This window comes from Monodelphis domestica, chromosome 8 (assembly GCF_027887165.1).
Source record: "Monodelphis domestica isolate mMonDom1 chromosome 8, mMonDom1.pri, whole genome shotgun sequence".
Taxonomy (NCBI): Eukaryota; Metazoa; Chordata; class Mammalia; order Didelphimorphia; family Didelphidae; genus Monodelphis; species Monodelphis domestica.
In genome coordinates, this window is record NC_077234.1 from 216,271,034 (window position 1) to 216,286,974 (window position 15,941).

General features: G+C 34.8%; 2 protein-coding genes across 2 annotated transcripts in view; one reads left to right on the forward strand and one right to left on the reverse strand.

Annotated features, from left to right (window-relative positions):
- Positions 1-15,941, forward strand: part of LOC130455864 (uncharacterized) — a 64,573-nt gene that overhangs the window by 36,668 nt on the left and 11,964 nt on the right. The window lies entirely within an intron of this gene.
- ARSL (arylsulfatase L) overlaps positions 1-15,941 on the reverse strand; it is a 49,268-nt gene that overhangs the window by 12,542 nt on the left and 20,785 nt on the right. Inside the window, exons 6-8 of the mRNA XM_007500972.2 lie at positions 13,903-14,326; positions 10,989-11,125; positions 1,810-1,944 (exon numbers count right to left, since the gene is read on the reverse strand). Coding sequence (XP_007501034.1) covers positions 1,810-1,944; positions 10,989-11,125; positions 13,903-14,326 — 696 coding nt within the window. The remainder of the gene's footprint in view (positions 1-1,809; positions 1,945-10,988; positions 11,126-13,902; positions 14,327-15,941) is intronic.

Below are 15,941 nucleotides of genomic sequence, written 5' to 3' on the forward strand. Positions count from 1 at the left end.
GCTGGTGTAGTCCCCATCCCAAGATCCCAAAGTCAGCCTATGCCCAATTGCAGAACCTATTTGATAGGTGGGGGGGGGGGGTCAGTTGGTCAGCATTCTTCTATGTACAGTTTTGCTTCAGGTTCCTCCTTGTCCAGGAAAAATCGACTCTATTTGCCTTCCTTTCAAGTTGTGTTCAGCAGGAGAGCACTTGATTGTCTTACTGTTAGATCTGGATTCCTGTCTTTTTGAAAATTAGCATGGAAGGACAGTCAGAGCAGTTTCAGCTTTTGCTGCTACTAAGCCACTATTTTGCCTCTGACCTACCTCATCCTATCTTAATATTAAAGCCTTCCCTCTGTGATTATCTCTGAATTATTCTGGATAGTTGTTTGTGTGCTGTCACCCCTATAAAATGTGAATTCCTTGAAGAAAAAGTTTTTGCTTTTTTTTTTGCTTTTCTTGATATTCTCAGTATTTAGCAGTCCCTAGTAGTAGGCACTTAATAAATTCTGGTTAACTTGAATAACTGCTACACCCCTTTATAGTCCCATTTTCATTTTTCATATAATGTACACATTTCTCTGTATTGTTTACCTTCTATTTCTTTTTCTTTCACCTTTTCTTCCCTTCATTATTCTCAGTATATTTGTAAATGTATCCTTCCCTGAAATTTTTCATAAATAATGAAGATTCAATTGTTTTAGAATGCACTTGAAGTTACTGCTGTTAAAGATAAAAAAATTTGTAATCTCCCTTTGCCATCATTTTACCAGCTGTTTGGTGTAGCAGTCCAGCCCATAGGTATTATAAAGAGACAAGGTTTGTGAACGGGCACAAGGCCATTCTGTGCATGGCAATGAACTCTTTCCCAACGTGGCTGAACTTAGGGCGTGAAACCCTGCTTCCTTTGTCTCACTCACCTGAAGATAAAAACCCCACCTTCACCTTGTCGTAATTTGCAATTATCCAATGGCAATACACTATGTAACTCATCTATATGTATTGAGGCATCATGTAACTTATCAATATGTATTGAGTTCATTTGCATATCAAAAGACAATAAATTGGGGAGCTGCAGCAAGCTCCTCCCTCTTCTCTCTCTTTCTTCTTCTCCTTCTTGGACGAGCTACAGGTTTTGCTGTCCTCTCTATCTTTACCTGAGGCCTGGCCTTCGGCCATGTGTCTCTCTCTTTCTTTTCCAATGCTAATACCTAGCATTCTCTAATTCTATTAGTCTCTATTTATTCTCTCAGCTGAGCTATATCATCTTCTGACCAGTGTAGTGTTAAACAGGATCTCTGGGTGGAAAATAGCCTTTCAGTGATGTCCATTGATTGGAGCATGGCTGTGGCTCCCAAATATTAATAATAATTGATTACTGACTCATTATTGACATCTCAAAAGCTTGGCTCCTTCACACCCTTCGCGGGATCCAAAACTTCTATCCCTTTTCTATTTTCCTACCATAAAGCTTCTCGCTGGTGGGAGGCTTTACTTGGGAATAACATTAAAAGTGTTTTATATATCAAAATCAAGAATTTTTGTTTTTCTTCTGATGTTGTGACTTCCTTAATGTTTTAAATCCTTCATCAGTTCAATGTAGATAAAGCACTCTAAGGAATCACACAGAGTTGCTCCCTCTGACTAAACCTAGAATTATAAAACAGAGAGTACCACCCCAGGATCCCTTGAACAATTAAACAGATTAGATTTCCTTAGATTAGCTTATACATTATCTCATTTGAGTGAGTGAGATGAAAAGTTGAGCAGTGATTACTCCCCCACAGAAACAAATGTCTAAGAATAAATTAATATGAGAAGACTCACCTTTGTATATTCCATTCCAGCCACCATGCTGCTCATTTCCTATTTGAGACTCTAAAGACCCACCATTATCAGAAGCAAAATAAACCAGGGTACTTTTGGTCAGACCTTGATTGTCCAAAGTCTCAAGAACCTCACCTAAGGAGAGGGATTATGTTTGATCTGATTAGGCAAGAAGTATATTATGCAGTAAGAAATTCCATAGAAATATAACATTTTAATACTGTTAGCTTGAAGTAATTTCCCATTTTAAAGTTATTGAATTGATGATTTTTATAAATTGGTATCCCTGATTCTAAGTCTGTAACCACAGAAAAAAATATTTTAATAATAGTTGAATTTTGAGTTAAGAAGGCTGATATCATATTGTTCTATGCTTCCTTTGGATAATGTTCTATTTCTCTCTTTTTGTTTCACTGCTAAAAGTCTACAAAAGAGTCTAAAATGCCGTATCTATTGTTCTGGTTACCCTGAAATAGGGCTTTTACCTCCACATCTACTGAAGTTGGGAGACTTCTGTGGGTGGAGCCAAGATGGAGGAAAAACTAGGGCAGCAGCTCTCCATTTCACCATGAAAATCTTCTCCAACCAAGAGTAAAATATCACCACAAAATGAATACAGGAGTGAAAGAACCAACAGAGACAGTGGTAAACAACATTCAAAAAAAGAAAACCCCAAAAGGTTGGCAGAGATCATCTGTTGAACTGAGGTGAGAGGGGAGCAGAGCTAGCAGGGGGCATAGCAAGGAGTGAAAAGCAAATCAAGAACAAACCACACCACTACCACCCTATGCATCTGCTCTGACAGGTTCTTTCAAACTTAAGACTAAGCTAAGTCAGACCTTAAGATCCTGCTAGGCAAAAAGAGATTCAAGTCAACTAAAACCCCTTGAAATTGCAAACCTGTGGAGAAGTCCCACCCCAGGGCAATCTGGGCCAAGGAGGGCCAATCCATATGGACCCAGGAAAAAGCCAGGAATCACAGTCTGGCCTTGGGGTGAGACAATCCACAGTTCGGGGTGAGGACACATTTTTCAGGGGGAGCCTCCCCGAGATCTTTTTTGCGCAAAACTAAGGGTGTAGCTTCAGGACAGGGGAATCATCAAGAACACCCTGAGACCAAAAAACTCAAGCCTAAACCTGGGGCTAGAATCTGATCAGCACTTGATCTAATCAAGTTCAGATTGAGACCAAAAGCTTACACCCAACCCTTAGGAAAGTCTTTAAACTATCAGCATCTCAAGAGTCCATTGAATCAGCAGTGGGAGGGGCCTCTCAGAGTTCTCATCCCTCAGACCATCTGGTAAATTAGTAACAATACAGAAAATAGTCCAAAAATAACACCAAGGAAAGACTGAAGTTTAAGAGGGTACCCAACCTCCCCAGAAAACAGAGCCTACCTATAATTAGATAGGAAAAATGAACTAACAATCAAAAAAGCACCTAACTCTAAAAACTTTTTATGGAGACAATGAGCAAGATGCAGACACAAAAAGGGACAGCAAAAGCAAAGGAAACACACCCAAAGTCCAAAAGAAAAATATGGAGTGGACACAGATTCTGGAAGAACTCAAAAAAGACCACATCTACTGAAATTTTATGAATGGGGAAGGAATTCAAAGTAAAGACTGAATCATATTCCATACCTAAAGTTCAAAAGATGACCACCTACATGGTGCAGAATAATAAAGGATATGTGCTTCACATTAGAGCAATAAGGTCTAGTCCAACCTTGAAACACTCATCCATTTATTCATTTAATACAGATTTACTGACTGAGCACCAAGTTCTAGAACTCTAGAAGACCACATAAGAGTGTGAAATAGATGTTCTAACACAGTTGTTATTAATCTGAGGTATATTTCAGGATGGCTGTATACTTGGATGGGGAAAAAATACATCTTTATTTTCATTAACTTCTAACTCAAATCAATTAATCAATCAATAAACATTTATTAAGCACCTACAGGTACTGTGCTATCTTGTTCATTCTTTCTTTCAATTGTGTTCAACTCTTTGAGATCCCATTTGGGTGTTTTTTTTTTGGTTTTTTTTTTTGGCAAAGATACTAGAGTGATTTGACATTTTACAGATGAGGAACAGTGACAAACAAGGTTAAATGACTTGCCCAGTGTCTCATAGTTAGTAAATGCATGAGATTAGATTTGAACTCAAGAAATTATTTTTCCTGACTTTCTTCCTGGCACTTTATCCACTGTACTACCTAGTTGCCCTTTGAAAATGGGCATTTCCTGTAGGGAAATGAACATTATTCTGAGAGGGAGTCTACAGGGTTCTCCAGATTTCCAAAGATGTCTATGACACAAAACACTGATGGGACCTCTGTATTAGAGGCTCATTTGGCTATTCACAATCAACCCAATTAGATCCTTTTAAAAATGTTTTTAAAAAGTTATTTATTTATTTGTCTGTTACAGTAAAATACCCAATCAAATCTCTACCATTTCCCTCTTCTTTTATTAGAGAAGGCATCATTTAACAAAAAAGATATATATATATTTATATATATATATGCATATGTATATATAAAACTTCATCTTGCTTATTTCTGTTTATTGGTTCTTTCTCTTGAATGTGAAGATTGGATTTAACTATCTCCTGATTGTAAAAATGAAGATAATTAACTTTCTTTATTGAGAAGATAAAATTGTAATCTCCTGATTGTAACAATGAAAGTACTTAGCTCTTCCTTTATTGGGAAGATTGAATTGTACTCCATAATCTATTTTTAGATTTAACTACAAAAAGGTGATAAGTAACTACAAAAGATGAATTTACCAAAAGAGGTGTTGAAAAACCCAAAAAGATATAATCTAAGATTATATTGAGCTTAATCTAGATTAATTAAGATTAATCTAGAGAAGGTGAGAACTAAAGAGTGGGCAGTCCTGGAGAAAATCTAACCTTCTAAGTGTCCAGGTGAGGCCTATCTTCTTGAGACTTTCTTCCCCTGGCTGGGGCTTAAAGATTCTAACTGGTATCAGAAGAAGTCAGAGTTTTCTCCCTTTCTCTTATTCCTTAATATCTTCCTTCTATTGTAAATGTTGTAAATAAACTACCATAAATTCCATTTACTTCAGTAATTCATTTTGGGATTTAGAAAAAATCCCTGACAACCACCTATTATATGTTTTAGTCCAACCACAATTAATTTTAACATGAGGTGGCTATGAAAAGGTCATTCTTCAAACTATTTTTGTTGCTGCATATAATGTTCTCTTGGTTCTACTAGTTTCACTCTTATAATTTCATGTATGTCTTTCCATATTTTCTCAAAATTAACCTGCTTGTCATTTCTTGTAGCACAATTATATACCACAACTTGTTTAGCCATTCCCCAATTGGTGGGCATCCCTTCATTTTCCAGTTCTTTATCACAACAAAGAGAACTGCTATAAATATTTTAGAACATTTAAGTTCTTTCCCTTTTCCCCTTTTTAGGAAATAAACCAATTAGATACGTCTTGAGACAACTAGTACATTGGAAAGGACATTGTACTGAAAATCAAGAGTGATGTAGTCTAATCTTGACTTTTTAACAAACTATCTGTTTAAACATGGGGCATCTTCCTTTTCTGGTTCTGAGTTTCCCCATTTGTAAAGTGCAGGTTTTAAGCTACATGCATTTCTCAATCTGAAGTATGAATCTTACTATGTGATTCAAGAAACTTGTCAAAATATATGGGGGATATATGGCAAACAGCTTCTATTTTCTTAACTCATCTATTTGATTTCTTACGTGCACATGAATGCTAAACTCTGGAATTGATTTACTTTCATTTTGAATAGAGGTAGGAAAATTTCATTGAATGTGAAGGAATACAGAGCCTGAAAAGGATTGGAAAATCTTGAACTACTTTTGAGTTTTGATATTCTATTGTTCTAGGATCTTGGTGTCAGCTTTGGGCAAGAAGTACATCAAAGGCTCAAAGCAGAGGCCTGTCCTGGTGGCTTTGGTATTTGACTCTCCTCTTGGGTGAAGAAGCCCCTTTATAGGGGATTACTCTGAACAACAGCTTGAAAACTGCTTTAACATAAAAAGGTGTAATGTGTACCTAATACTACTTCTAAGGGATGGGAATGGGACTCTTTTAGCTTTATTACCCATGTGACTGTACATTGCTTCTCTCTTTTTTGTCCCTTCTCTTGGGAGGGGAAATGCTTTTACCTAAATCTTCTTTGGGAGACTTATTATTTTCCCTCCTCTCTAATCTCATTTCCATGTTCCCCAGGACTCTTAGAAGAAACAAACTTTCATATTCAGGAAAAGGGAATGTTTGCTTGTTTTGCTGAAATACAAGGGTCTGCCTTCTTTCCAAAAGAGCATATATTTGTAAAAAAGTGGGTAGTATGGTTTCTACAAGATGAGATCAGTTAGTTGTTAGGTAAGTACTAGATATTTATTTGTGTGATCAAATCTAATTTTTCTGTGTCTGCTCAGCCTTCTAGGCCAAAAACAAATCTTATCAGTTTGCTCCTAAAAAACAAACCCAAACAAAATAATACAAAATCAAAACCAAAAAACTAAAACTAAAACAAAATATATTACTATCTATTAAGCTGAAGGGAGATCATGCCCTCAGGGTTCTCTTCTCCCAGATCTCAGCAGTTCCCATGGAATTAATTAACTCTATGCTGATGATTTCCAAATATGTTTATTCTGTCCTAACCTCCCTGCTGATCTCCTATCTGGCATCCTCAACTGACTTTCAGGCATCTCAAACTGTACATATAGTTGTTAAAATTGGCAAACTTGGAAAATATAACAAAAAGTTTATTGGCACCCCAAGCCATCAAGCATTTTGAGTGGGGCTGATTCTCAAATATAAGCTCCAGCCTGCTTTTATAGATGGCAATGGGACAATACACATATTTATCTAAGACAATTCAGATTGGTAGACATTTTAATGAGTAGGTGGAATAAATGTCATCTCAGTTCCTCCTCATTAATGCATCAGTGGAATATGAGATTAGTTCTTAGGTGATGGGAGTTATTGTCCATCCTTCTTTTGAAGGTGACCACTGACGTTACTGGCTGATGTCTTGATTCAAGTGTCAGCTGGATTTGAAACAGAATTATACGAAGTCATCAGCCTTACATTGAAGTCCAAGTGAAGGTAAGAGTCAGGATGACTGAAGATGGTTCAGAGCACAGTGGATGACTGGAGTTTTTAGTATTTAACCCTGCTTCACATTGCCTACTTCAGCTGCCTTTGTAACAAATTGTTCTCATCCTCCCATTCCACCAAAGGAAGTCTTCACCTTCCCCATAACTCACTGATGAGTGTGAAGCCTTTTAGTTACCCTCAACTTGATTTAACCCATCTGCTGATATGGCTTTATAGGGGCATGGACACTGTGCACGCTACAGTTTCTTGGAGCCATAGGTGAGAGTTGAGTGAAAAATGGACACCAAAGTTAGATGAAGAGCCCTGAAAAGGGCTCAGCAAACTCTCATACCAGAGGTGCTAGTCCTCTCTGAACACCTTATATACTTCATTGAACTTATTAACACTATTTTAAAATTCTACTATTACTACTGCTACTGATATTGCTACTACTCCTGCTGCTGTTGCTGCAGCTATTACTACTAGTATTTTATTAAATACATTTGATATGTATTATATTTGTATAATATAGTAAACTTATTTAGAAATATTTGTATACACATGCATATACATATATAATTTGAAAGATAATTTTAATATTGGCCTGATTGTCTGTCCCCTTTTAAGTTTCATTTTGCCTCTTTTTCAGGCTACAAGTGTTCCACTGGCACTTTTTCTGTTTTGAAATGCTAACATTTTCCTCACATTCCCTGTTAACTTACTCCCTTCTCCAAATTAAAACCTTTCCTTTCAACTAGTAAATATAGTCAAGCAAAACAAACCTGTATTGCATTAGACATGCCAAAAACACATTTCTTATTTGTCGCCTCTCTCTCAAATATGGATTTTTCCCCTCATTTAATTGTTTTAATTCTAACTACACTGCTTTTGTTCATGCAAAAACTTTTCAGAATTATATGCCATGTTTATTCAAGAAATCTTTTATGGTGATCTCTTTCTTCCTAAACCCAATGTCCTTTCCTCAGTCCTTATCCTTCTTGATTTGTCTTTAGTTTTTTGTTATTATTAATCACTACCCTCCTGTATATTGTATTCTTTTTTTTACTGAGTTGTAATGGCATTGCTCTATTGTCATTCTGTATCCACCTATAGAACCAATCCTACTCATTCTCTTTTTCAAGATCATTATTCATGTCCTGCCCACTATCCATGAACATTCCTCAGGGCCCAGTCCTGGGTCTCCTCTTTTTGTTTGAAGATAATCAAATTAATTTTCATTTATTCAATTACTTTCTTATCTAGATCTTTATCCTAAATCTATATATCCATAACTATACTAAGTTTCAGTCTTGCATTTTGAATTGCCTAATGAATTATATCTACTTGGATATCCCATAGAAATTTCAAGCTCAACATTTCTAAAACAAGTCATTATTTCCTCCCCCAAACACACCTCTCCTTTTAACTTTCGTATATCTGTATAGGACAACATCCTACCATGTCTGTTTCCCAGGCATATTCCTCTCCTCTATTTCTCTATATCCATCAACTTGCCAAATCCTGTTGATGCCATCTTCTATCTATTTCTTTGAATTCATATCATAGTCACCCCAATTCAGACTTTCATCTTCTCTGCCTGTTACCATTTCAATAGCCTTCTAATTGGTCAATCTTCCAAACAGATGTCAAAATCTTATTCCTAAAAATGTGATCTTACTACTACCTTGCTCAAGATGCCCTATTGTATAAGGAGGACAAAAAATAAAAATAAAAACAACCCTCCTCTATTCAGCTTTAATATCCTTCTGCCCTGTGGCTTCTAGCTTATCAGTCAAGATTAATTTCACAATGCTATCACCCTAATGCACTCTGTGGTCCAGCTTTAATGACACACTTTCTATTCCCCATATAACTTAATTCATTTTCTACTTAAGAAAGTTTGCATTAGCTACACTCCTATATGGAGTGTTCTACCTCCTTTACCTCTTCCTCATGTAGTCTGGAAGGTTCAGCTGATGCTACCTTTTTAAAGGAGCCTTTCCCAATGCCCAGGGTATTATTCTTCACCCCAGATCACTTTGTTAAAAGCTGGTACTTATTTATCTGTGAATATGATGTATTCCTCTATTAGGATATATGCTTGAGGGCAGAAATGATCTTATTTCTATATTTATAACTCCATTGCCTAGTGTATTCAGGTGCATAATTATTATTCAATTGATCATTTGATGATATTCTGATTCTATTACTATCTGATTATGTAATTCAATCAATATGTTTGCATGCTTTCTGATTGTATTAATCCAATAGAAATTGTGATTCTGTTAATACAATAGAGATAGGTAGGTGGCATAATAGGCTCAGGAAGATATAAGTTCCAAACATACCTCAGACATTTATTAACTCTGTCACAACAGTAAGTCACTTAACCTGGCTTTGACCTTAGGTTCCTCATCAGTAAAATGAGAATAATAGTAGCTTACCTCCCACAGTTGTTGGGGAAAATGGTTTGAGAATCAAATGAAATAAAATATAGAGTGCTTTGAAATCCTTAAGACACTATGTAAATGTTAGTTGTTATTATAATTATTACTATTAAAGCTATTAATTCAGTCATGTGCTGGAACTAACTTGAGCCAGTGAATGAGAGACAATTGTTAATTTTTCTACATGAATATTTATACCCTAGATAACAGCAAATGCTACAAATCTGGGTTTGATTTGTTGTTTTGTTGACTTTCTAGGCCAAGAAAGAGATGAAGAAAATGTTTATAATTGAAATCAAACTCTAAAGTATGTTATGAGTACATACATTTTTAATCAGTCAGTTGTTAAACATTTGCAAGCATATTCCTGTATTATTAAGATTATTAAAAATAATGATATGCTATGGATATTATGAGTGTGGGTCCTCAATCTAGAAAGTAGATTTCACAACATTATATGGGAAAAGAAATCTTTAGCATCTATAGCACATGTGCCCCCTCCTTAGTCACAAAATTATCCACTGGAATCACAAAGAAAAGGGAATATCTTTGTTTCCCAGAATATTTCTTATATCTTGTATATACCTTTTAATGTACTTTATCCTCCATTAAATTGTAAACACTATGCTTTTTCTTTGAATTCTCAGCACAACAAAGTGTCTGAAATATAGAGAACATTACTAAGTGCTTTTAACTGATTGAGTCCATGGTTGTCCCTTTCTTTCGGTAGGCCAAATAAGGTGCAGAGGACTCAAACAACCACCAAAGTCACAAAACTAACTAGTTTGGCTGGAACCAGATTAAAATGTAATTGAGAAATGTTGAATAAAATCAATAAAAAAGCAAAAAAACAGAGATAATGTTAATTTGTCATTTTCTAAGTTAATAAGCAGCCTTAGGATCATTTCTATTTGAATTTGACACCATTGGTGTTTAGGATATGAACCTGACACAGTTTGAACAGAATGTGTATATATGCACAGAGAATTTAAAATATCACATCTCTCTTTTTTATACTTGGAGATATATATATATAAATAGTTTTTGTTGTATTATTCAGCTCTTTATAACTCCATTTGGGATTTTCTTGGCAAAGATACTGGAGTAATTTGCCATTTCCTCCTCTGGCTCATTTTACAGAGGAGAAAACTGAGGCACATAGGCTTAAGTAACTAGGGTCACACAACTAGTAAATGTCTGAGGTCAGATCTGAAATCAGGAAAATGAGTCTTCTTGACTTTAAGCCAATCACTCTATCCATTGTACTACCTAGATATTCTGTATTTGCCTCTAAACAATTCTCAGTATTTACATTAGGGGACTAAATATCTACTCAACACTGCATTCAAAATGTTCAAGACAATATAATTAAACTTCTGATGTATTTGTTAGAAAAATTATAATGCAAAATTAATAATGATCTGTATTTCATAATACCATAAAGAAACTAAATATATATGGGCATTTCAGGACTTTAAAGGTTTCCATAAACACTTGGCATTATCATATATTTGGTTATTATTTGACTTTAATGAATCTACTCTTTCCCTCCTTAATATCATCTCCCTAATTAGATAGCAAGAATAATTTGCATAAGTTTACTTACCTACCATCCAGTCCATCTCCTGTACATTATCCCCATATAATCCATGTTTGCTACTTTGAAGAAATTTTTCTGTAGTTACAAGTGGTGTGTGTACATGTAAGAAGGAAATGAGGAGGAGGAAAGGCCCATCCTTGTTCCTAAAATAAAAATTTTTTTTTGTTTTGTATTATTTAATTGTAAAAAAAATACTAAAGAAGCTAAGATATGAAATTCTGATTTTAATATTTATATCAATAGGCACAAAAGGCAATTATTAATATGTGCTGCCTGTTTTTCATGAAGTAAAATCAGATGAGGCAACATGAAACAATAAAAATATTGGCTTCGGAGTCAGAAGACTCAGCTTCAAATTCCACCTTTGAAAATTTCTACCTATCTTCAAATTTATCCTCTGAAACTTTCTACTATGGGCAAATCTTTAGATGACTATACTTCTTTGTTACAAGTACTTTGTTCTTTATTTCTCCCCCACCCCCACCCCCCATGGAAGAAAGTAAGGAAACTCCTATTTATTAAATGCCTATCATGTTTCAGTCACTGTGCTAAATATTTTTGCATATATTATCTTCACTGATGGTCATAACAACTCTTCAAGTTAATATTCTTCTCATTTTAAAATTGAGGAAACAGGCATATGGAGGCTAATTGATTTGCCCAGGATCACACAACTTCTAAGTGTCTGAAACCAGATTTGAAAACTCAGGTCTTCCTGACTCCAAGCCTGCCACCTCATCCACTACATGACCTAGTTACCTATTACCTGGATACAGGCCTTCTATCACCTCACACTGGGACTATAGAAATTGCCTTCCAGTTGGTTTCCTGTTATCCTGCCTTAATACTGCCTTAAACTTTTTTCAACTGTCTTTAAAATTAGGTCTCTTCTGCCTTATGTCTCTCCCCACTCTAGTAAAATCTCCACTTAGCTGCCAAAGTCAGGCCATGTAAGACCACTTCAATAAATATCTGTAGTTTCCTGTTTAGGCAATATTTAGATATAAAACCTTTTTCTGGCCTTCAAAACCCTTTACAACCAGGCTCCTTAATACCTTTCCTGCATTTTATACTTTAGTCCTCTGCATTGGCTGCATTGGCATGTGTGTTATTCTACACACATCTCCTGGTTCTGTCTTTTTTTCACTGACTGGTTCTGTTGCCTGGGGCATTCTCCTTCTTTTAAAGATAATTAATTGGGGCAGTAGATAGAGCAGTAATCTTAAGATTTGATTTCTAATGTAACATCAAACATTTACTAGATTTGTACTACTGGATAAGTTATTTAAATGCTGCCTCAGTGACCTTATTTATAAAAAATAATAAATTAATAAATTAAAGAAATAAAAAGTTATAAAAACATTTATAAAAAAAAGATTACACCCACCTCCTAGAGTTGCTATTAGAATCATAAAGTAAAAACACAAGTAGCATGGTGCCTGGCATATAGATGCTTAATAAAGTTTTGTTTTCTCTTTCTTTTTCCCTTATCTCCTCTTTACCTTCCTCACCCCTTTATCATACCCATGCCTTCTGTCTGAGATCATCTTTGATTTCCATTGCATATATCTTATACACACACACACACACACACACACACACACACACACACACACACACATATATATATATATATATACTTTTTTCATATTATTTCCCCTATTAGAATGTGAATTTTTTGAGGATGACTTTTTTTTTAATCCTTAACATTTAGCATAACATTTGGCAAATCAGTGTTGGATAATTATTTATTAACTGATTGCTAGATTGTCAGTGTACATTGTCAGAAGGGAATCTGACATTTTAAGCTTTAGAAATCTCAATGTATGCCAAGAATAGCTGAAGATATATTTTGTACTCACATGTTGTTATTCAGTTGTATACAACTCTTTGTGACCCAATTTTAGAGTTTTCTTGACAAACATATTCCAGTGTTTTGCCATTTTGCAAATGAGGAAACTAAGGTAAACTGGGTTAAATGACTTACCCAGGGTCACACAGCTGATAAGTATCTGAGGCTATAGAATTGAATTAAGGTCTTCCTGACTTTGGGCCTGGTACTCTATCCATTATATCAACTAGCTGCCCTATATAGTCATACATTTTCATTCAGAAGTGGCTCATACTTTAAAAGATTTTTTTGAGGCAGTTGCATAACTTGTCTTGCTACTATAAAGCAACTCTGGAAAGGTATTAATATTGCCAAATAGGGCCTTTGCTTTCATAGAAAACTTGAGTTCTATAAAGGAATTTTCTAATTCTCAGAAATCAGTTCTAGTCAGCTATCTACTTCCTGTTCAAAAGCAACTGTTTTGGAAGAATTAAAAATTAAAGTCATCTAGAGAACAATGGAGAAACACATCATGGGAATGAACAGGCTTTTAAATATATAACTAATGAGAAACTGTGATGAAAGGGACTGAAAGACATTAGCCAAAAAAATTATATGTTAAGAAGAGGAGTGGCAAGAATGAAAGATGACATATGGATAGCCAGGATCCATCACTAGCCTGGCAATGTCAGCAGAAACAGAGTTAGGACTCTCTCCGTCCTTTTGAAGGTCGTAGAAGAGAGTCAAATAGGAGGAGCTGGCCTGAATGGGATGGGAACTACAGGACTGGAGAGAAGGCACAAATCTATGAGATTATAGATATATTTGAGCAGGTAGAATTTATAGAAGGAAAATGGAAACAGAGGACTACGTTTTTGATACATGGGAGTGTTTACAGTTCATGTAAAGTAACATCCATCAAAAACTGGTTTCAGTCACAATTGAACAAAATGTAATCTAAAGCCAAATTACAAAAATATATTTTTTTGTTAAAAAGTCAAGGTACCTTAATGGGGGAAACACTTCCTAAGACTATAATTCTTCATGTATTAGGATAACTTGTATAATGTAGATACAACCATAACTTACCTTTCAATAAATGAAACTGCTTCTTTCACTATTAGGGAAGCAGTTCTTTTGATGATCATTGGTTGTTCAGTAATAGTATGGTTTTGCATCAGAAAACAATCTCCATGTTTAATTAAGATATAAAGGAAGTACCATATCAGGAAAACTAGAAAACCGATGATGGCAATGGTTATTATTATCTTCCATGGAACTGACAATATACCAGTGAACCTACCAATGGTAAATGTGAATGTAGCTAGAACTATAATCTGAATGTAAAAGTAAAGTCTGATCTCCAGTCTTGCACGCCTCTCAGAGAGCACTGAGTATTCACAATCACTCATTAGGGAAAATGGCATTCCATAAAAAAAGTCAAAACCATGGTTCAATGGATGATGACAGTGATCAATGCTGGATTCACAGTTGAGTCCCAGGTGCCATTTTCCTGAAAATTGAAAGTTAAAGAGTTAAAACGTAATCCATTATTAAAGCTGATGTATAATGGCTATTGTTTTATGCTATAATTGTATTCATTCATTCAAGAGTACCCATTGTCTTTAATAAGAATGGAAGTTATTCCTGGGTTATTTAAATACTCACAGGAATAGAAAGACTAGAATGAATGATAATATTTTTACTCATATATCTCCTATATGTAGATTTTAGATTTATTTCACAAATATTAACTTTTGTTATGAAGTTTTAAAAAAAAGTCATTGAAATGATTTCTTTCATCGCATCCCCATGACTAGAGGAAAACTGGTAAACTATTAAAATTACTATACTGCACACCTCCATAGAAAGAAATGATGAACTCTAAGTGCAGATTAAGGTTTTTACTCTTTGCACTTTATTTTTCTTGCTTTTCTTTTTCAACATGACTATAGTAGAAATGTTTTTTTATATGACTTTCACATATAATTAATATAATATTGCTTGCCTTCAGGAAGGAAAGAAAGGGCCGAATTTGCAACATAATTATTTTTTTAAATGAATAATTAAAATTAAACAAAATGCTGCTATTATTACTAAAAATAAAATAGCAAATTTTAGAGATGAGGTGGAATTCCATTAATAAATTAGAAACAGAAAAAAGAACTATTAACATTGTTGGCAAAAATATAAATTGATTTAAGTGTTCTAAAAACAAATAATGTCCTGGAAAAGTTACTAAATTGTATATACCTTTTTACCTTTGGTAGGCAAATACCCAAATGAGATCAAAGATAGAGAGATAGGTTCTATGAATACCAAAATATTCACAATAGTATCTTTTGTGGTAGCAAAAAAAAGAGAAATAATGTAAATACCCACAAAATGGGAAATGGCTGAATATAGAGAAGTCTGAAAAATGAGTATGAATAATTCATTCATATTTGGAAAGACTTGCATTAATTGGTGCAGAACAAAGTAAGTCTCCGGAGAGTAACACACACACACACACACATACACACAATAGCCTAAATATGGTAAAAGGAAAAAATAACATTAAAAAATAGAATTCAAATGAACACAATGACTAATTTTAGCACCAGAGGACTGCTAATCAAACAGATTTTCCTTTTGTCAGTTGAGGTATATGCCTCTCCCTTTAAAAACTTTGCACACTCTTTCAAGCAGAAGACTTGAGATGTACAATTGATCTCATAGAGTAAAATCATTATTGTCATTCAGTCATGTTAGATTCTTTGCGATCCCATTCTGGGATTTCTTGGCAAAGATATAAGGGTGGTTTGCCATTTTCTTCTCCAGCTCATTTTACAGATGAGGAACTGGGGCAAATAGGATTAAATGCTTTCCCCGGGATCACATGCCTAGTAAGTGTATGTGTCCAGAATTAAATTCAGGAAGATGAGTGTTCCTGCACTCGTCTCTGGCATTCTTTCTACTGTATCACATGAATACAAAGGTTCAGTGACTCTTCTAGTTTCATTGTCCTTACCAAAGGACACAGTCTCTGCTGGATACATAGGACATGCTTAATAAATGCTTTCTGGCCAGGACATTTCAAACAATTTAGGGAGCCTATTTAATATTATGAATGTGTTTTATTTTAGTTT